Source organism: Micromesistius poutassou (genome assembly GCF_964030765.1).
Source record: "Micromesistius poutassou genome assembly, chromosome: 21".
NCBI lineage: Eukaryota > Metazoa > Chordata > Actinopteri > Gadiformes > Gadidae > Micromesistius > Micromesistius poutassou.
The window spans coordinates 3,094,231-3,116,737 of NC_140291.1; the positions used below are offsets into that span (position 1 = coordinate 3,094,231).

Consider the following 22,507-nt stretch of genomic DNA (forward strand, 5'->3'; position numbering starts at 1 on the left):
GCACTGACAGAGAAAGAGAGAGAGAGAGAGAGAGAGAGAGAGAGAGAACGGATGAGAGAGGTTGGGACTCCGTAGCCGCTACCCTGTGGGACGACAGCAGGAGATAATTTATCACCAGCTTCCTGCCGCCGCTGGCCCAAATGTTGTGCAGCGATAGCATCCGGGACGTGTTGTGTTGGCGCTGTGGAGGAGAGGCCCGGCTCTCTCTCTTTTTTCGAAATTCAGTATCTGGAGCAGGTCCCCTGCATGCTCGCCGGTGAAAGCACAAACGTGAATGAGCAGATTGATCAAAGTTCACACTCAATTATGTGAAGGAGTCTCGGGGCCCGAGGACAATAGATTGCCGGTCGGTGAGGCTTTGTTTTAGCCCGTTTCTGTTTATCCAGATAACAAACGCATGTGATCAATTAACACTGCTGTATGGACAATTAACACATATGTAAGGGTAATTATCACGTATGTTAACTGCTCATTAATTACATAATGACCAAATAAACGCTGTAATTCACAAAAGTGTCACAACATATAATATATATATATGATCCATGAATGGACACGTGGTGGTTGATCACGTGATGGGGGAAAGCCATAACCAGATCTCAAGATTTTTTTATTGATCAAATAAGATTAGATAGGTGCTTAATTCTTCCCTGGGGATAATAAATTGTCACAGCAACACACATAAAAAAATAATAATTAATTTGTAGGGCTTGCCACGCAGCACCACTAACAGCAGAGTCCAGCTGAGGTCTGTCTGTTTTCAGCAAGAACATTAATGAAGTGGTACTCTGATTGTTTGAAGACAAGTATTTTTTACAGTCCCTCAATACATTATATATTATTTTGCTATAGTTTGTGCATGGGGCTAACTGGAAATGCAATGGTGTTGTAATGAAACTAATAATTTCCATGTCTACTACACTTTTGTAATGTGTATGTGGTCAAATACTTATTTGTGTTGTAATTGGCATATGAATATTATTCAGATGTTAACGGCCATGGTCTTTAACCTACTATGCACTTCCTTTTATTAGTGAAAAATAAAATAATACAATTAATTAATTAATTAATTAATTAATACTTAATACAATTGTTCCTGTTATTTATATAGTTTACAGTTTCCTTTAGATACTCCAATTTAAATGTCGAGATGCGGTTCTGCTCTGAAACAATCTTTGAAAAAATATCGCCACCCTGTGGTCAAATGGGTTTTTCATTCCTACGTCAATTTATTTAGACTTCTATCCGTCTACGACTACGACCCATGCAACGGTGCAACCATGAAGCTTCAACTTAAATATATTCATATGATGTACTTACTCCTGGTCAGTTAGGCTATTACATAGGTCTACTGTTCTTCAGATTTTTGTAGTCCACATACATTTTTCTGTTAACCTTTAAACTATGTCTGAGACAAATATACAGATTCATCATCATCATCTTACAACACAAAAAAGTATGAGAATGAGTTTTATTTGTATGTAGGCTACATACAATATATTAACCTATTTTTTTGTGTGATGGGAATATAACCCATTGAATTTCTCAGTAGACTGAGAGCAAGAAGTCAATTATTAAAAAAAAATCGGACGCAACATGGGAGAAAGACATTCCTTTGTCACAGTTGTAGTTAATACCATTCTTCCGGATGACTTGCAAACCATAAAAACAAAACATAAAATGATTTACCATTAAAAAAAACAATATATATAATAATAATTATTATTATTATTTATTTTTTTATTTATTGTTTTCTTATATGTCGGGCTAATCAAAAATATCTAACGATTAGATGTGGATATGGGCAAGGCTATTCAATTCGAGGGGCGGGGATGAGGGCTTCGCACGAGCCCACTAGATGGAGAGCCCTCTGATCTACCTCCGCGACACGCAGCTTCTCGTGCGTGCGTAACGTGTTGTCAAACGCTGAGCCAATCACAGAGCACGGTGGCTGCTGCCCGGGCTTCAGTTGTACCCTGCAAGCCAGGGGAGGGACGCCGTCGATTAGTGTAGCGCACGCCGGCTGAGGGCTCATCCTGGATTGGACTGATACCGGGGAAGCTGGAAGGGCAAACATTTCAGTTTTCGTTTTGTATGGTCGTCTTCTTACACCAAATATATATTTTTTAATTACAACGACGCCGGTGTTGCGTGTGTGAATTCAGGATGCTGATGATCGTGGAGGAGGAAGAATTCGAAATCAACGAAGAGGAGCCGTGGTATGACAAGCGAGACCTTGAACACGGTACCGGTTCCTTTTGTTCTTCCTTCGTTGCAAATGCACTTGTCTCAATAATGTCAGTAAATAATTGCATTTGATGCAGTTCGCACAATTACCAAACGCAGTACGGCTATTGGACGTGCAGGTGTCAGGACGTAGACTACCGTACTGTATGCGGCAGAATGCATACGTTTCCTGAATGTGTAGTACCTTTTTATTTCTGGTGGCTGTGTTTTTGTCATGCACAATTTAAGGAAATTTCATTGAGCTAGATCTTGCTCATCTCTCTCATGTTTTAACGGTTTTCTCCCCCCTTGTGCAGATCTGCACCTGGCAGCAGAGCTGGGGAAAACTCTTCTGGATCGCAACAAGGAACTGGAGCAGGGCCTCCAGCAGATGTACTCCACCAACCAAGAGCAGCTACAGGAGATAGAGGTATGGCTTCACCCTGCTGCAAAATCACTGAGCTTCACCGTCCACAAGTAAAACCGCAAGCCGAATGGTAATTCGTTTTGAAAATAATCCTCAATGTCAATAACTGAGGCTGACCAAGGCTGTAATTCATTACGAAAATGGTGTGTTTCTGTACAAAAAAACGGGCAAAGTCCACACCTTTCCTATGTGAGACCAGTAAGGCCAGTAACATGTGTTCATATCAGTCACACATTTTTGTATAGCAGATATTGTTGCCTTGGTTTCCCAATATTCAACCATGTAAAAAATAACTGTGGCTGCTAATTATAGTTTTCAAAAGACAGATGATGCTGATTAAACCTAAACGACAAATGCAAGCTAACATGTTGTTGTTGTTGTTGTTGTTGTCGTGTTCAGCCATGGCTGGTACTAGTCCTAATACTAACACCAATCCCTGGGGAAGTGTTTAATCACTGTTGGAAGGGTTCCTGGCACCGTGACCTATTGCTCAGACGCCTTGTAGTGACAATGTAGTGTCCCTGTAACACTGTTGTAGAGTGTATATCACATAAAAACAATCGTCACTGTAAGATCTTCAGCTGGCACAATGTAGTTAGCCATATTTGGTTAGCCATATCAGTTTTTTTTTTTTTAGTTTTAAGCGTTTTATGTCCTCCTCAGCTGATTAGATAAAATGTACTTGTGAGAGTACAAAAGGTGGGAAAAGAGAGTCGGTGTGTTCATGTAGAGACACGGTGTCCTTCTCCACGTGTCCCCCTTCGTGGTTGGCCACAGTCTGGGGCTAATCTAATCTCGGACCATCCGCCGTCGTCTGAATGATTATATAATATGATGAATGGTGAGCTTCCGTACCGACTTAGGCTAATCGCATTCGTCGTCGACATCGCTCTGTGCTCGCAGTTTTTTGTGGCTGCTTATCGTTTTATGGTGATCTTTGACCCTTTAGTAGTCCTGCGTGGAACCGTTTGGAAGGAGATGTGGAAGAGCAAAGGTTTTTGCATGGCATTTGAATGCGGGATTGTGATTGCACCCACATTTCTTTATGATGTGAGACATGTTTCATCACTCCATGTGTGTGTGTGTGTGTTGCCTTCGTTCGACATGCACAGGACAAACAAGGAGACCTTTCTCTTTTCGTATCAGTAGTAGTAAAGTGATCGACTACGTTATAGGATTAAAGTTATTTTCCACTATCATAGATTTGTCCTCACTAAATATGTTAAGCCCGCCCTCCGGTCGTCTTCCTCTCTTTATGCATTTCGCCCCGGCATGCACGCCCTCTCCATCCTCTGCTAACCCTCTCTCGCCACTCTCTCTCCTTCTCTCGCCCTCCGTCTCCCCCCCCAGTACCTGACCAAGCAGGTGGAGGTCCTCCGGCAGGTGAACGAGCAGCATGCCAAGGTGTACGAGCAGCTGGACGCCTCCTCCAGGGACCTGGAGCAGACCAACCACCGGCTGGGCCTGGACAACCGCAGCGCCCAGCAGAAGATCCAGAGGTGAGGAGGAGGGAGGAGGACTTGGGAGGACTTGGGCGGCCAGTCTGTCGCTGGGCTGGCTCTTCTCAGGCTGAAACGACTCTTCCTGCTGCTCTACTGAACCATGCACCTGTCAGGGATTGTTTTGGATGGGTTTAATGCGAGAGGGACTTGGGTGCACAATGAGTCAAGCTTGAGCAGTTTGTTTGGGATTCAATGGGGCGGCAGAAAATGCATTCTGCTATTTCAACTAAGCGGTTTTTAAAGTGCCATGCAATTTAAAGACGAGCAAGAGTGGCAGTTTTGAGTGAGGTAATTTCAAATCCAATATAATATGTAATAGAGGAGTGTCACAGCGGCGAGTTGGCTGTTGGTTGATAGTTGAGGTTCCCTCAACATTCTGTGTAAAAGATCGATCGTAAAAGGGCTGAAGACCGGGACCATTTCAGACCGGAACTTTAACCTCTTTTCTAGCTGACGCAAGCAACCAAACGAGTGGCAGGCCGGTGATCGGGGAGGACTCACTGTCTCTCCCTCTCCTTCCCCGGGCAGATTGACGGAGACGATGGAGGGGCTGCAGAGCCAGGCGGAGGAGCTGCAGCGGGAGCTGGAGGACGTGAAGACCAGCGGACCCCCCCAGCGGACCGTGCCCCCCGGGGACGCCCGCAGCACCCACAGCGTGTCCTGCCTGCAGGAGCTGCAGAGCACCCTTAGGTGAGACCCACGCTTCCCTCCAGAAGGGTGAGGGGTGGGTGGGTGGGGGGGGTGACGTGTCAGTTCTTATTGTAAGGTCTTCAGTGGGGTTAGGGGTCTGACCCCCAGGGGTGAGGTCTGATCCTAACCCTTCAATCCAACCCTTCCATTCAGTCAATGTTGACGTTACGATTATTTGATTAATCAGGAAATTACTTGAATCTAATTGTATTCAATAAATCCCTGGAGATAATTTATCAGGCAAAAATGCAACCCATTTGCTGCTTAATGGCTTAGACATTTCAATATTTGAATCATGGATCGGTTTAAAATGAATGCTAACATTTGCTGGTTGCTTGTCAGATAGAGCGAGCACATTTAGGGCTCTGGTAACTTGTGATGAGCATTTGCTATGGAGTAGGACATTTTTTAGACCCCCTGAGTCTGTGACCCGTAGTGACCCAGTAATTCCTTTCTCCTATCCTCCCCGGCATAAGCCCTCCTCTAGACAAACTAAGCCTAATACTCGTCTTGGCGTTTGACACGTCTTTACCCACCCCGGGCCTGTACTTCCAGGCCACTCCGTGTAAACCAGTTAGGACATAGGTGGTCTCAGCCTCTCTCCCGTTCATTGGCCCGGCGCAACCATGTGACCCGTCCCGAACAGCTGATGCGTGGAGCTTGGAAGTTAAGCCGTGCCTGTGCCTGGAAGAAACTCAAGACCCAATTCTCACTGGCTGTCAGCATCGTCACACACAGTAATGTAGACGTAGCTCGGGCGAATGGGTGAATGGGGTTCATTCATTTATTCACAAGCGTTTGTTCAGCCTGACGGTGTATCATATGTTCTTCATAGATCACTGGGTAACTATTATCAATAACATTTGTTCCACCACAGGTCGTTTTTTCTAGAAGCGATGTTTCCGGCGTATGCTCCATGATTGGTCGTGTTTGCATGTCAATCAAGACCTGTCTGACAAGTAGGCGGTCCATGGCCCAGTTCATCAAGGCTGTGTGCCAGACTTTCACATACGGAAAGGTTGACTCTGTGAGACTAGGGAAGGGGTACCCAAACCTTTTTCACGCTGTGACCCTATGTACAGGCCCAGGACCCACCAAATATTTTGCACAAGTCAATAAAATAAGAAATGCATTTTGAACAGTGCAATAATTAACATTCGCTATGTACTAAGTTCAGCAATGCAGTGTTCCCCTTTTCAATCTTCAAACATACTAATAGGAGACATAGGCGTGTATAGTTTTGTAAATGACGTTGTTGTTACGTCATTGTTACCGAACCACCTTTATGTCTTTATTTGGGGCCGAGAGGAAGTCTGTGACAGGCAAACACAAGAGATATATGGCCCAACTCCCCCACTGACCTCAGGCTGAAGAGCTGTAGGCCAGCGCTGTGCCCTGGATATGTCTGAGGCTCTCGGGTCAAAGTCCAGTGTTGTTGGGTAGAGAGGGGAAGGGAGGAGCAGAGCATGCCTCTACAATCTTTTTCCATTCCCGTGTCATCTCGACCTATCGATCGCTCAGCGGTAGGCTAATCTTCTCAGCCCCCCCCCCCCAGCTGGTCAACTCGGTTCTTGTTTAGAGAGATGGCTAGATTTCGGCTGGCGTTCTGCCATGCGTTTCATCCCCTTATCTTGTTAGTCTTCCCTGTGCCCTCCTCCCTCGTCAGTTTTTTTGGTTTATTTTTATACCGGCACACTCTTTGCGGACAGGACGGCGATTGTTTGCCGTTTCACGAAAAGCTGCCCTGCACCGGATCATCCGCAATGTCACTGGCTTGTTGGCGGTGGAGAGCAAAACCCACTTCCTGGGCTGCGTTGGTCGGATATGAGTAGCATTTGGTCTAGAATAAGGCCAACAAAAGTCTGAGTCTGTTAGATAATGGATAGCCATTACATTACATACACTACTATTGTGGCATCATCCCGAAAGAATACAATTCTTCATAATCATTCACTTTATTTATGTGGCACATTTTGCTTTGAACACTGTTGCTTTGACAGAAAGGCCTCGGTGCGGAGGATTGTGCTTAAAAGGAATCGCATGTCACCCAATGCACAAACGTGGTAACACCACGTTCGCTTTAACGCCTTTCACAGCCGAAAGGAGGGTCGACGACAGAAGAAGTCAAACCACGGCCGTGTCTGATATGCACTTCCTCACTCCCAGCCGGTTTCGTCTCCTCACAGGTACCGCGACCACGACGGCGGCTCCTCGGACGACCTCCGCGCCGCGTCGTCCAAGCTGGAGTGGCGCGAGGAGGAGCAGGCGTCGCTGCGCCGCTCCCTCCGCGCCCTCCAGACCCAGCTGGCCAACGAGAGGGCCGGCAGGGAGGAGGCGGAGCGCGAGGCCGACGTGCTGGCCAACGAGAACGCGGCGCTGGAGCGGCAGCTGGACGTGATGGAGGGGTGCCGGGTCAGTAGGGTTTTGGTGGCCAGACATGTTGGCGCTTGAGTCAGAACGTCGCAGATGTATCCGTATCGGCGGAGTATATGTTTGACTTTTGAAATGGTGTTGATTTATACCATAACGTAATCACTCTGAGCACATCCACGTACACTCCCAACACTAATAGTTTGACATCACATTCAGTGTGAAAGTTAGCAGCTCCTCCCCATACTACAGGTAATTAGTTCCTTAATTGGTTTGTAATTGGTTCTTTTTTTACTCCCTAATATCGGCCCCTAAAATCCAGTACTGGTCGTGCTCTACTTTTTTTAAATGGTAGTATTTGTTCCCAAAGGGGTGGTTTTCCAGCCGAAAGGTACTGGGTTCGATCCCCCAATCTCTGGAACCTACCCTTACCCGACCAGTTCCTCACCGATGTGTCTAATGACCAAAGCCCCCCCACGTGCCTCCGTGACCGTGTTCTCCCCCCCTCCCCCCGCAGGCCCAGCTCGCCGAGGTGGAGTGCGAGGCGGCGGAGCTGCGGCTGCTCTGGCGTACGGAGCGCTCGGCCCGGTGCGCCGGCCGCGGGATGGGCCACGCCCACGCGGCCCCGCCCACCGCACTGTTCCTCAACCACGAGGACGACGAGGAGGACGACGGGGAGAACGATGACGGAGAGGACGACGGGGAGGATCTGGCGGCGGCGATGGCGGCGGCGGCGGGCAGTGGCACGCCCCGCAGGCCGTCTGGCGTCTCCGCCAAGCGGGCGCGGGCGCGGCGCTCGGAGGCGGTGAAGTACCGCGGCATCTCGCTGCTCAACGAGGTGGACGCGCAGTACAGCGCCCTGCAGGTGAAGTACGAGGAGCTGCTGCAGCGCTGCGGGGCCCCGCCGCCCCGGGGCCCCGACGCCGAGGGCCACAGCCACAAGGCCATCCAGACCGCCACCGCCTCCGCCTCCGCCACCCCCGTTCGCCACGCCGCCGCCGCCGCTGCTGCCGCCACCGCCTGCACGGACGATTTCCAGCAGCCCGAGTACAAGGCTCTCTTCCAGGAGATCTTCGACTGTATTCAGAGAACCAAAGAGGACCTAAGTGGGACCAGGGGAGGTTCCACGCCCTGCTGCTGATCAGCTTCCTTTTTTTTTCTTTTTTTTTTACACGTTTGCCTAAAAAAAAATGTATAAAAAAAAAAAATGAAAGCATTGTGTACAGCCTGCGCTGATACACTCGGCCACACAGGGAGGTTATTTATTGTTATTGACTCTTATGCCAGCGCCCCGCGCTGGAACCTATTGTAGGGTTGAACACAAAAAGAAAAAAAAGAGTTTAGAGGTTGAATGAGAGCGATGAGGGGGGAGTACCAAGACGGCGACACCAGCTTAAACGAGGGATATGTCTCGTGTCTTGTTTTTTTGCACAGAAACACCAGTGCCTAACGTCTTCCTGATCGAACCATCGCTCTACCTCAGCCACTGAGCACTACTTGACTAACAGCCAATAAGCTCCTCGGGACATTCTGTTGAGAGGAGCCTCTTGAGACGAAGAAAAAAAAAAAAAAAAACTCACTGAGCTGTAGCTTATCCTTTTTGCTTCTTTGACCTACTGTGAAGCAAAACATTTGACATCCACGGTGGCTGACTTTGTGGTGTACCTTTTTGGCAACAACTGAAGGTACACCTGCACACATTGTGTCAAGATGTCTCAAGTACTGTCTGAATGTTTTTAATATTACCAGACCGGAATTACAGGGGATTTATGGTGCTCTAATGAATACATAAACTGTACTTGTCGAGTCTTCCCAGAAATAGTGTTTATATTTGTTCATAGGATCAGCTCTGTCGGCTGGATTATAGTGCATTAGATGGAGCTTCTAAGGAATCTAAAGTATAATCGTATGTGTACTTACTGTAATGTCTCTGGTCAGACACATATCAATTCATTTCTAATGCAGGCGACTTAATTGTCTATGTGGCCTGTTAAACCTGCTTGGCGTAATTGTAATGCTGTAACATAGTGGTGCACTTTGCTTCTTGACTTGTTCTTTAAAATCACCATGAGATGCACTTTAGAATTGCACTGGGGATCGTTCCTTCTACCGATGCTTTATCATGGCGCGTGTGATTCCTATCGTTGAAGTCACACCATGGACCTATTTGTTCAACAGCATTCCTGTCTAGTTTAATTATACAATTAGTGAATGTTTTTGAATGTTTCATAACCTTGTCTGCAGCCTATCGCTGAGAAGAGCATAGAAAAGTGTTTGCTGTATGAATGAACTTGAAGATAAATGCTTGGAAATCAATAAATGCTCAATTCTCATTTTAGAATTGCACATGGAAAAACAACTGACTTCAATTGATTCCTTTCTAGTAGAAGTAATGGACACAAACTAAAATGTGCTGTTTGAATTATTGAACCGAGGACTGCAATGCTTGCAACAAATATTTGCTAAAATAATCCGTAAATCACATGTCATGGCACTAGCAAGTAGGACTGCGTTGTCTTCTCTGGTTTGGCTACTGAATTCCTCGAGAGACTCAAGTACATTGGCATGTTTCACACTAATTAGCTTATTCACTCTATTTATCTGCCAAGATAAAAAAAAAAGATCCATGTAGGAACATGGTTGCTGTTCCTGAATGGAAATCCAAAAATGAGCTTACTGCAACTTTCATAAGGATTAACTTGTCAGGTGGATGTATTGAATATCTTCTAGATTCTCACTCAAAAAAATAAAATGACAAATAAGTAACTCAGTCCCTCTGCTAGTGATTACTTGCAGAGTACATCGGAACTTCCCTTGAGACCCAGGATAGCAGCACATAACTGAAACACGTGTTTCAACACTCACCCTTAACTTGTCTGCATTGCTCAGTTGTTGGACCTGCATCAAAAGTCCATGTAATTACAATTAATATTAATAACTACAATAAATCATGTCACAGGTTTAACACGTGAAATGTTCGCGTTTTTGACAAGTTAACCAAAACTCAATTCACTAAATAAATATAACTTCCAATTTGTTGTACTCATTTAGTGATATATATATATATATATATATATATATATATATATATATATATATATATATATATATATATATATATATATATATATATATATATATATATATACACACACACACACACACACAGTAAACACATTTACTGAACATGATGCAGTATATGGAGGACTACATTTAATGTAACAGTAACAGGGCATGAACATGAGCAGCAAGTAGTTGGTTATCAGTCCGTTTATTACATAAATGAGCATTGGAGGACTTTGACGCACTTCTGCGAGGCGATCAGAGTCTTCTGTGGCATCTTCTGTTCAACCGTCTACGTGGCAACCTGAACACCCTGAACGCAAGAATTTTGCTCACCAGTGGTTGCCCCAATATGAGCTTGGCACGATCACAAACCCATTTTGCATCTTTCAAATATGGCCGTTTGCACTATCGATGCTATGACTGTGTTCATAAGTTTGTCTAGAGGTGAAAGGGAAGAGACGAGATGAAACCGAACCAGTTTTTTTGTCCATGCCAAACTCAAGGCATCACTGAGTGATTTTTGGGCAAGCTAGCAGAATGAGTGATAAAGATTTGCAAAGGCCACTCGGCAGGAGAAAAATCGAACATACTCTGCACGCACTCTGAATTGTCAAACCGTTCAACTTAATCAGTCCTGCTTCAATAAACACTGTTTAACATAGTCTGTAATCGAAATGCTTCTCTTTATAAGCCACACACACACATCCATACTTCATTTGATATCCACCACCACCACTCACTATCACACAGGGGCATGTCGGGCCCTGCTGGTCCGCCACGCACCCAATCAGAACTCAGAATTAAGCTCTGCCGCGAGTAAAGGCCAATCAGCGAAGTGCCCTGTCGTCCACGTCTCCTCCCCCCTCCAGCCTCTTCCATCACACCCAAAACTTGGATCTTTAGAGGGAGGGGGGAGGGGGGGGGGAGAGAGCGTTTGTGACCGCCTCTTGTTCCATGATTGGATTCCGACACGAAGATGAGCTCCAGGGGTTGCGGGGGGGGGGGGTGCAAGGTGAGCCGGCTGGGGGGGGGGGGGTCTTCTTAGTGTCAGGACTGTGTTGTTCCTTTGAGGTACCACCACCCGCTGAGGCTGCCACAGCATTCCTGCCACAAGCACAAGAACAAGAACCAGAGCGGGGATGGTTAGCACGCACAGCTCCAACAACAACAACAACAACAAGCCCAGTAAAAAGGCACGGGCGAGGCGAGTGCCTACACAATCGGAAATCTTATCTGGGATCCGTCCAGTTCCTTTGAGACAAGAACGGACACGCGTCGGGTAACAGGAGGGTTTAACAAAAAAACAAAGCAGATGGAAATGCTGAAGCAAGGGGATCATTTAGAAGGAGTAGAAGAGAGATGATATATTTCGATCTCGTTAAGACATGCCCATGCAACACGATCGGCCGCGTGACCACGCCCTCCGTTAACGCAGAGAGAACGGTTGCCCTCCTCTACGGGGATTACATTTGACTGGACGAATCGTGACATGTCGTTGCATTTGAGAAAATCGGTGTTAGGAGTGTTAGGCAGTGTTACGCGGGACTCACTTTGAGCAGCCGGTCCACGTCCGTCTTGGCGAGGTCGTCTCCAAACTCCTGCGCCAGGCGGGTCTGGATCACCTTCCTCCTCACGCGGAAGTTGGACGAGAACAGCTCGTAGAGCAGCCGGCGGTGCTGCGCAGAACGAGGGGCGAAAAACAAACGCACCCACGACGTGATCACGTGCACCCCGTTGAGTGAAGGGGGGGAAAATCGAAAGAAGCGAACAAAACCATGGTTTAATAATTCTGCTTTACAGTCTAGAGTAGACTTCAGGGGGGGGAGGGGAGGGGGGGTCACCTTGTCCAGTGCATCTCCCGTCTCCCACACACCAAACACCTTCTGTTCGTCAGGGGCCGCTGTGCTCTGGGGAGGAAACTAGAAAATGGGGGGAAAAAAGAAATGAGAGATATTTATTTATATGCGTGTGTAACCAAGCCTCATGAATGAATCATGACCAGCCCAGATCGCAATCATTTTGATCAATATTATCTTTGGAGAGGAGTGGTCGAGTGTTGACGGACATTGAAGTACCTTTAATCAACCACACTCGTCTTTCAATGCCATTGCATAACAGCGATTGGACCAGGACTATACCGACAACAGCGTTTGGTATACTGCTCTGCAAGCCAAGGAGAGGAGCAACACAAACAGCAGGCAGATGCCTGCTGCTGTACGTTGCTTATGGAGGATCATCACGTGCCCTCGGTGTAAAAGCATCATCTCCGACTCGAGACTGAAGCGTGACCGGCCCCTGCTGTACATCGCCAGATAAGACCGCCAGTAGGGAACATGATTCCAGATCTACCCTCGCCTGCGTTCCTCCAACCCTTGAGATTATTCCCACGCCGGCGGGGGTAATAGGCTTTGGCTTGTGGGACAATTTATCGGTTACGCAACAAGGCTGGCCGTTCCAGCCTCCGAGCCTGAGTCTGAGTCAACTCTCAACGCGAGGGGAACAAGACCCAGGACCAGACTCTGGTCTCCTGGTTGCCATCGCTTAGGAAAACTTTTAAAAAAAAAAGGGAGTGGCACCAACCAAACCACACCAGCAATCACCACACCCACAAAGAAAACAACACACCTTCAGAAACAAAAGGACCAACCAATACAGAGGCTTTGAACTTGAGTTAACAGGACTAAATTGCCACCTGGGCACAGGTGAAGGCCAGACGAAGGCCGGTGAAGCACAGTGCACTGCACTGCAGACAGAGCGGCGTCGGGTTTCTGCGGGGCCGTGGAACTGGAGAATGCCAGTTTCCGTGCAGGCTGGGGGACACGACTGGCCTGGCCTCCTTCTCACAGAGCGCAAGCGCCGCAGGCAAGGGGACCGTTGGAGCCGTTGTTCCGCCTGGAGAAAGGCGATAGGTGTGCTTTAAGACGACCTTTTCCTCTTACAGCGAGCGTGAGTGGTCGGGCTATTCTGGGGCCAGACAAAAGGCGGGGCGTACGGTTACCGGCGGTTCACCACGGCCTCTTGGTGGTGAGAGAGAGAGAGAGAGAGAGAGAGAGATGAGAGAGAGAGGAGAGAGAGAGAGAGAGAGAGAGAGAGAGAGAGAGAGAGAGAGAGAGAGAGAGAGAGAGAGAGAGAGAGAGAGAGAGAGAGAGAGAGAGAGAGAGAGAGAGAGAGAGAGAAGCGCCTTGTTTGTTTTCAAAAGTCGGGTGCATTACGGGGACCGTTGGTGAGGTGAGCCTGACGTCACATAGCACTGACACGCAGGGTTCTGCCGTTAAAGACACATGATTCAGTCATGGTGGATGTATCGATAGTCCCAACAAAAGTCTGACCACATGGTGGCGAGGAGTAAACGATGGGAAGAAAGTTTCTGGTATTGTAGTCATTAAAACGGTTGATTTCATACTAAAACCATAACGTTTTCCTCTCTACACCTCCCCTAATAAACCGCTTAATTATTTATGACTTAAAAAAGGGGCTCTAAGCAATATTAATTTGTTAAAGTAAATGTTAAATAGCTACATATTCCGACAAATGTAATTAGCTTTTTCTGGTATCCTGTTCCTACTTTATCCAATCAGGATAAAGTACAAAAAGGAGGCGGGCCTCGCCGTGCGTTGACGGGCAGACGGCAGGACTTCGGTTTGTCTGACAACGGCGGAGCAGCTGAAGCAACCGGGAAAAACCATTTACATCGGTGTGGCCTTTCAGTTGGCAGGAAAACATGTGGTCACATGGCTCGGATGGAGGAGTACTAACTGCAAAAACAAACAGGAAGTTAGCCAATACGACGACACCGCTCGGCGCGCCTTTAAACCTCAAACACGAGACTCCGATCTCTCGGCGGCTAGTGGCGACACATCGCGGCGACGACTCTAGGGCGGCGGTGTAGCCCCCGGAAGGCCCGACTCACCGGCACCAGGATCTGCTTGCACTGGCTGAGCAGTATGGCGTCCTGCAGCATGCGGTCCGAGACGGCCATGAGCGCGCTGCCGTGGCCCGCCGGCAGCGAGGCCAGGTGCAGGTTGAACAGCCTCTTGAGCTCGCTGAGCGTCAGCACGCTGTCCCGCTTGAAAGTCTTTGACACAAAGTCCCGCAGCTCGGCGGGCGGCGCCGTGCCGTTGGCGTGCTCCGCGGCCGGGGAGGAGCCGGCGCCCGAGTAGCCGTTGACGACGCCGCCGTTGGCGAAGGAGTAGGAGTAGGAGGAGGCGGAGGAGGAGGTGTCCATGGGCTGCTCGCCGTCTTCTCCGTCGCTGAGCGGCTCCTGCTTCACCTGGACGTCGCCGCCCGGCTGCGCCTCCTGCCTCTTGGCGAGGAGCGTGCGCTGCAGCGACGCCTGGCTCTGCCGCGCACGCTCTTGCGCCGCCTTCAGCCGCTGCTCCCCGCTGATGTGCACCGACTCTAGAGGTGGGGGGGGGGATGAGGTGGTCGGGGAGGGGGGTGGGGGGGGGGGGGTACAGGCTTCAGCTGGGGCACGGCGGTGAAGGGCATTTCATTTCGTCATAAGGAACGACTCAGACGCATCGATACACACCTTGCGCCGGGGCGTTCTTGGGGATGAAGTCGTCCTTGTTGAAATTGAAAACCTTCTCCAACCTGCGAGGGGAAGACATTTGGGCCATATTATTCAAAGGCATTACAAAAAAAAAATTGGAAAATGAGACTGATCCACTCACTTCAAATGTCACATTTAATTCTGTGAACAACATTATCTTCTACACATTAACTGAAGTGCAAAAAAAAATAATAAATACTTTGACCTTGAACATTCAGGACCATAGTAGGAGACCTCTCACGTGAATGCTGAGCTCCCAGCACATAACTTACAATTATTTAATTACAAGAGAGTAACATAAAGCAGACATAATAGAGTAACATAAACCTGAGAATAATCATATAAATAAGAGTAACTTAGAGCTTCAATGAAATTGAGAAGAATAAACAAAAATGTGTACTGCTAGAGTCCAGTCCTGTTGGCTGCAAGGCCATCAACCAAAATGTTAAATTCATTTGGGAACATTGGCATTTTTGTTCAGAAAAAGGAGTTGGTCAACATACTACATGCTATCAGAGTAAACTAAAGTAAACAAACTTTTTTTTTTAATATTGCAATACTTTGCACTACTCTATCGATATAATTGCGTGTGCAAAATATCGCGATACACGAACAGAATCGATTTCTTCCCCCCACCACTAGTGTTCACATGTAGCCGGGTCTCCGGGGACCGAGGGAGCCCTGCGGCAGCGGGGGGGGGGGGGACCTACTTGCTCTGGATGCCGAGCCACAGCATTTGCTGCCTGTGGGTCACGTCTGTGTGCTTCTTAATGAACATGGCGTCGCTAGGCAACGCAAACTCCCAGCCGCGGTTGATGCGCGGCACCGCCATGTGCTCCAGGAAGTCCTTGACGTCCTCTGGGGGAAGCTGGGGAACACAAAGAGGAGGACATTGTGTTCCGTTTAGCAGACGACTGAAGAAAGAACGACTATAAAAAAAATTAAAAAAACGTCCCCAGACGCTTTCATCCTAAGGGACTGCCACTGAATGTAGAGCGGAGTTATTCATGAGCCGACAGGGGTGAGGCATCAAGGATGTCTACCGGCAGGCGGCTGGACGGCTAACACCCCGCCCCGCGAGAACATCCTGCCCCTAGAGAGGGGTTTTTCGAGCTGTGGCAAATACTGTCAATAGATTTGGCAGGCTCACTCAATTATTAAAAAATCGCACTGCCAGGAGATTATACAGTGGCGCTCTTTTACCTTGATAATGGCGGCCACCTCCTTCCTCATCAACCAGCGTTCGAGTGTGAATCTCCACATCTAAAAGAAGGCAAAAAAGGAAGAGACAAGGTGACTTGAGGGTCGGTCTGGGCTGCCATCAAAAAAAAAAACAGCTTGGACAAGAGGGAAGGACACGACTTCGAAAAATGTTAATTGTAATACGCACAGATGCTAGAACGAGTCACTACAAAGAAAATATTAAAGGCTGCCATCGTGTCATGTGAAGCAAAGACATGCATGTTAACTATGCTATTCCGACAAATACACAAAAATGATGCAATAACCTTGCAACAACTGAACCCAACTGAACCCTGTCCCTTTCGCAGGGACCGTTTTTCAGTTTTGCTGGTTCATCGTTATGTCATATATCGGCAAGACTGCGTTTCCTATGTGCCAACAACGTCCGCTCACCACAAAGTCCCTGCCCCGACACAGAAGCTCTGCAGGAACCCCGCTGTGGGGACTGCAGGTGTTTTTAGGGTACAACACGTCACTGGGGGGGAAAAAGAACATCCAGATTACTTCTCTTACGGTGCTAGAGGCTTACAGGCCGTACATTAATACATAATGCATGAGAGATGGTGAGCTTTAGTTCGTGACATACTGGACACACTCTGCATTACTTTCGTACTTTCCTCCATCCCATAACAGCTGACTTCAAGACTCGTGACTTGTGTTTTAATATGTACCGATTAGCCTATCGAAATTACATTTAATACTGTAACATTTGAACAACACAACGGATATCGATTCATTAATTGAAACACGAAAATACTATTCATTGTCCTCTACTCAGGACCACAGGCATTCTTTACCTTTTGACAACCCAGTTTCCCTGGACCAGCAGCGCCACCTGCTGGATGCAGCGCAGCACTGCAGTGGAGTCGATGCCCGTGGCAAGGAGACCCATGAGGTTGGCGAAGGGCATCACCTTAACTGGAAACATCAAATACATCAAATGACTTCCCATGCAATTCTTTAAAATATGAACAAAGAGTAGAATCGTGTGTGTGTGTGTGTGTGTGTGTGTGTGTGTGTGTGTGTGTGTGTGTGTGTGTGTGTGTGTGTGTGTGTGTGTGTGTGTGTGTGTGTGTGTGTGTGTGTGTGTGTGTGTGTGTGTGTGCACGCACCGTTCTTCATCAACGTTTTGATCTGCTCCGCCAGGGGCAGGGTGCGCAGCTGGGCCATGGACAACACGTTACTGGGACCCGTCGGCCTCACACTGACATGGGACCAGAGCAGAGTCAGCACACACACACAAGCACATACACACACACACACAGTGTTTAAATTCATACCGCTTTCACTGTGTATACGTACATTTTTTCTTCAGCCATAGGGGGCATCAGCATGGCCAAGTACTCCCTGGGAAACAAATGAAGACGACAGGCAGTTTGATGAATGGGGTCAGACTCCACGGCTCCACACACTCATACTCAACGGTGGGTGCACCAGGTTTGTTTGGGTGTGTTTTGTTGCATCCACTGTACTCACTTTGGAGTTTTGACCAGTTCAGAGTTATCTGAGGCATCCATAGCTTGGCAGTACAGGTACTGTCTCTCGTGCTCAGACCGCCCATCCTGAAAAAGAGGACGCGCCATACAATAACAATAAGGAGGATTCATATCATTCCCAGCAATAACAAAGTGCCCTCCTAAAGAGGTGGGTGTATTAACCCCAATATAACACCTAAAACAAACAGACATTTTAATTGATCAGTAAATTGGTGCTTGGGCTATACAGATCGGTTCAAACGATTGATGTGCATTTATTTATTCCTCAGATAAACCCTTGAGCTAGAGTAACAGACCTCCATTTGTTTTTGTCCTGACACTACAAACTGTGAGATCAGATACCTCATTGGAGAGGAGCAGAGTGGAGTCATTAGTTTATGTTAAAGGGTTTTGGCGCCCCCTACCTTGAGGCTGTGGTAGTGCAGGTGAACCCATGATTCCTCTGCCTGCTTCCTCTGGAGGAACTCGTACGACTGGACCCTCCTCTGGCGGGCCTGCTCGGACTCAGGGCGGGAAAACCTCACCTAGAGGATCAAATACAAAAAATATATATATAATGAACCCTTTTAAAAAACATAAATTTTAATAATTCAATTTTTCTTCTTACAAATGTAATTATTATAAGTCGCTTTGGATAAACACGGCTGCTAAAGGCCATTAATGTATATGTTAATGACATCATGTTCTAAGGTACCCAAACGCTTTACATCGCGAGTGTGTGTGTGTGTTGGGGAGGGGCATCCACTACCAAAGTCTACGAGGCATAACGCAAATCCAACAGTGGCATAATGCAAATCCAACAGCTGATAAGCCCGTGCCTAGATAAACATACCAAAAGGCATAACGCTGCCCAGTAATTCCCCCCCTCAACACATGGAACAGCTCTATGTCCAATATGCTGATTTGGCAATGAAACGTCCACAGACTTCTCAATTCCCATCCTCGTCAGCTCATCTCATGGAACCGACAAAAGACACCAACCCTAGTATTTGCCAAAGTGGCTTCCCATTATGATCTCAATGCCTGAGTGAAAACCAGTAGAGCGACAGTACCCCCCCGCCCATCCATCCCTTCAACCAATTCATACGCGTGAGTGTCAGCGCATGAATGCTTACAGTAATGGCTTTGACATCTTCCTCCGCTTCGTCCTGGGAGGAGTCTCCCCCTGCAGGCAGAAAACCTGTGAGTCATTCCATCACGTGGTGGTTGGTGGTGTTCTGTCAATTTCTGCTACCCATCAGATTTTTCTACCTAGTGGTTCTGTGCATGCGCATGACGACGCTTATTGAATATTGGTGTAAAATACACATACTGTACCCCTGAAATCTCCAATAAAGACGTTATAATACAGTATCAAAATGTTTCTGTAGTGGGAGCATTGTTTGATAGATGCAGTTGGTCAACAGATTAAATACGCTACCAAACACATAAGGTAGCACTTTTTGGGTAGCATGATTTGATAGACTCTGATACTGTATTATAACGTCTTTATTGAAGAGTTAAGGGGTACAGTATGTATATTTTACACCAATACTACACCGCGGGTCAATGCGTCATGCTCATGCGCAGAACCACTAGGTAACAAAATCTGACAAGGGAGCAGAAATTGGCAGAACAGTGGCTCCTTGTCACACCGGCGGCATTGGATAATACAGTCGCGTCGACGGACCACTACGTCATCGAACGTGCACACACACCTTCGTTAGCCGCCTCCCTCTCCCGCTGCTTGCCGTCAGCCCTGTCCAGGTAGGTGAAGCTGGGTCTCAGCTGGAGGATTCCCTGCAGAGGTGTGATGTGGAGCTCCCCTGTGGGCGTCAAGAGACCACACACTTTATAGTACGTCTGGCAACATATCGACTAAATGATGAGGGGTGTAACGATACACACATTCGTACTGAAATTTTTCCGTTTTACCGTTTGTCTTAACGGTTCGATGCACGTTTCATTTCGGTATGTAACGGAACAAAAAAAATATATGTTAATCAATTGCTAATCAATTATGTTTTTATTGATTAGCGTGTCTTGTCTTGTTCTGGATGTTTTGTGTTTTGAGGACCACAATGAAAATAAGTCCTGGACTTTATTGTGTTTTTATCCTCAATTGTATTTGATGTCTTTCCATTTGTGTAAGGCATTTGTTTGATACAATTTAATAAATCAAATCAAAATCCAATTGTTTAATAAAAATAAAATAATAAAAACTGCTGTACCGAAAAAAACATACCGAACCATGACTTAAAAACCGAGGTACGTACCGAATCGTGACTTTTGTGTATCGTTACACCCCTATTAAACAACGATATCCCAGTACTTAACAGGAAGGCAACGATACGTTCAAGACAAAAGATATTTATTTAAACAACAGTATGATGCTCGGCTATGCTCTGCACTGAAAAGGTAGGACCCCACTGAATAGGTAGGGATACCTATATATTTGGGTATCTACCCAAGATACCCAAATATTAGAAGGCCATTAGGAGGCCATGAATGTGCCACCATGGTCCCCATAGATGCACAGTAAGTGGCAGAGACCAGCGGGTTCCAGGACAGAATGTGAACGAGCGTCTCACCTTTGCGGAACACAGCAGCAGCAAATCTGGAGGTGTTGGTGGTGGCCTGGATGGAGGCAAACGTCTGCTTGTCCATTATCTTCCTGCAAGATAAAAAAAAAACATTCAAACCGAGATGAACGCACCACATTTACCACGTTTATTTACATTTAAGAAAAAAGGAAAAAAAAACAGACTCTTGAGATAGAGGTTGTCCTGGGTAATAAAAGCAGTTATAAAAAAAAGGGATAACTTTATCAAAATCCACTTAATAATAAACCAGCTGGCTAAATCTAAACTAAATCAGAACATCGCAGAAACGTAGTCAGTGGTGCCAAATGGTGAATTGACTCAAAGGTCACGGATAGACAAGGGCAAAACTTACGTTGAGTAGGTGTTGCTTTCCTCAAAGGTAGCACCATCCACGTTGAGAGCTATCTGTTCGCCCTTGCTGCGGCAGTAGTTGGGGCTCATTGTATTAATATCCATTTCCAGCTCCACCTGTGACATATTAGACAGTAGTCCTCAAATTAATATTTAAACCAACTGCCGATCCCAAGATGGATTCTGATGTACACAAGCACTGTAGCAATGGTTTCCAGGGTATGCAAATTGTCTTAATTACCTTTTGCTGCTTGGGTTTTATCTTAGCAGATAAGTGGTGGACATCATCATAGGTGCTCATCGATGGTCGTACAGGGTACTGTTAGGGATTTATAATACAGTAGGTAACACTTAGTAACACCTCACTCCCCGTTTTTCAAATGCAGTGTTGTCTTCTTCAACAAAAGCCATGAAGATAACTTGGCTTAGGTAAGGTACAAAGTTAAATAAAAATAAAACATACCTGGAAGAGATAGAGCTTTTCTGCCAGACTTTTGGCTAGATAGACATCAATCTAAACAAACATAACAAGCCAGTTAAACACAATTTGTGACAAAAAACCTAAATGGATCTCCTATAAAAGATATGTGATCAGTGAACATACGCTTTCAACATCGGTGCTCAAACAAACCAATTTAGAATAGACTGCAGATTTCTTACAAGCCATGGAAACTACAACTAGGCTAAGTACTATGAGAACTGACAAGCAGTCCAACATTGATTAATCCTTTATCTGTTTGGTAATGGATTAACATATCAGCACCTACCTCTTCTATAACGGGGTCATCATCCTCTCCACTTGCCATATTGAAGGGGGCAGTGAGTAATAATCGCAAAGCAGCAGATTGCAAAGACCTAACCTAGATGGAATGAAACATTGATATGATTTTACTTAACAATTCATCCAAATTAACCATCGAAAGTGATCCTACCGGCCACCCTGACCTATCTTGTACAGAATAGGTATTGTATTCCTGGACATCTGCAACTCAACCTGCATAACTACTTAGTTGACCTATCATGGTGACTATATTTACCAAGACAGACTGAAATGGTTCCACTAGCTACCACATACATACGTGAACATATAAAAAGACAAAATAAACGAATACGAAGAAGACTTTAAGACTATAATTCAAAAAAATATCAACCACAGCGAATACTGCATAAACAATACAATGCCGGTTGTGGCTCACAGGTAAAAGTTTAACATATGATGAAACAGCATTGCAATCTCAAATCAAACCAGTCTCTCAGGTTACGTCATGTACATAATCAATAGCTTGAGACAACCGGGCTGGTTCGTGCATATATATAATATAATATAAAGATGTCTCATGTAAAGAAGTATAGGCACCTAGGTAGCCTGCGGAGCTAGCGGCAGCCTTCAGACTGTCAGGCCCTCACCGTTCCCGGAGCACCCGGCAATCTTAACAGCTAGTCTACCAAACGACGTCCACAAAACAACGACGACGATAGACACCCGTGTGTCTAATGTTTAACTTGAATAGTCTGAATGCAGAGATTAACGTGATCCGAATAGCTACACAGCCGGTTGATAGCTGGTGGACGCTAGCTTGACAAGAGGCGGTGTGACGTTAGTGATACGCTAGTAAATAAGTCCAAATAAACCACTTCCCAGTCTTTCTGTTCAAATGTGTGTCCAAGGCATGTGTCGGCCTTACCTGCACAGTTTGCGGGAGAGCTTTTGCTATCTCATTCGTAGATTCAAGTGTGTCTGTGAGCGGTACGGTGTCTAGTCCAGGCTAGCGCAGCAGCTGAACTCTATCGGTGTGGTGCTTGGTGCCATGTTGACTCCTCTTTGCAGACACGTGGGGAGGCGCTGATGCCCACAATGCAAAGCGAACAAATGCATTTTTACTGATGGATATTTTACATTTTGCTGACATTGCCTATTTTATATATAACTTAAATGAGTTGGTCACGGAGCTTGTCAAAAATAACATAACATGTCCACACGAAACGGCGGCTCAATCGGAAAA

The 22,507-nt window shown here is 46.5% G+C and overlaps 2 protein-coding genes across 2 annotated transcripts; one reads left to right on the forward strand and one right to left on the reverse strand.

The window, feature by feature from the left end:
- Positions 1-2,166: 2,166 nt before the first annotated feature.
- Positions 2,167-8,356, forward strand: LOC311366492 (cerebellar degeneration-related protein 2-like; the record flags this gene model as incomplete). Its single annotated transcript, XM_084485277.1, has 6 exons — positions 2,167-2,245; positions 2,544-2,656; positions 4,004-4,152; positions 4,684-4,845; positions 7,032-7,257; positions 7,733-8,356. 6 exons carry the CDS (start codon positions 2,167-2,169, stop codon positions 8,354-8,356), a joined length of 1,353 nt encoding a protein of 450 aa, XP_084341403.1.
- A 2,114-nt stretch (positions 8,357-10,470) lies between these two features.
- Positions 10,471-22,312, reverse strand: polr3e (polymerase (RNA) III (DNA directed) polypeptide E). Its single transcript, XM_084485435.1, has 21 exons — positions 22,190-22,312; positions 21,272-21,364; positions 20,968-21,018; positions 20,746-20,823; positions 20,506-20,621; positions 20,142-20,224; positions 19,269-19,376; positions 18,687-18,736; positions 17,976-18,095; positions 17,552-17,637; positions 17,378-17,422; positions 17,188-17,279; positions 16,873-16,993; positions 16,469-16,550; positions 16,037-16,096; positions 15,544-15,701; positions 14,813-14,874; positions 14,192-14,679; positions 12,123-12,200; positions 11,832-11,957; positions 10,471-11,385 (listed from the first exon to the last, which is right to left on the reverse strand). Exons 2-21 carry the CDS (start codon positions 21,308-21,310, stop codon positions 11,329-11,331), a joined length of 2,100 nt encoding a protein of 699 aa, XP_084341561.1. The 5' UTR covers positions 21,311-21,364; positions 22,190-22,312; the 3' UTR covers positions 10,471-11,328.
- Between the last annotated feature and the right edge of the window lie 195 nt (positions 22,313-22,507).

Excerpts from the sequence above, each read along its gene's own strand:
- polr3e (XM_084485435.1), bottom strand. The coding sequence starts at position 21,310 with ATGGCAAGTGGAGAGGATGATGACCCCGTTATAGAAGAG. Across the intron at positions 15,702-16,036 it reads AGGTGGCCGCCATTATCAAG|CTTCCCCCAGAGGACGTCAA; the intron begins GTAAAAGAGCGC and ends TGTGTTCCCCAG. Across the intron at positions 11,958-12,122 it reads CGGGAGATGCACTGGACAAG|CACCGCCGGCTGCTCTACGA; the intron begins GTGACCCCCCCT and ends CGTTCTGCGCAG.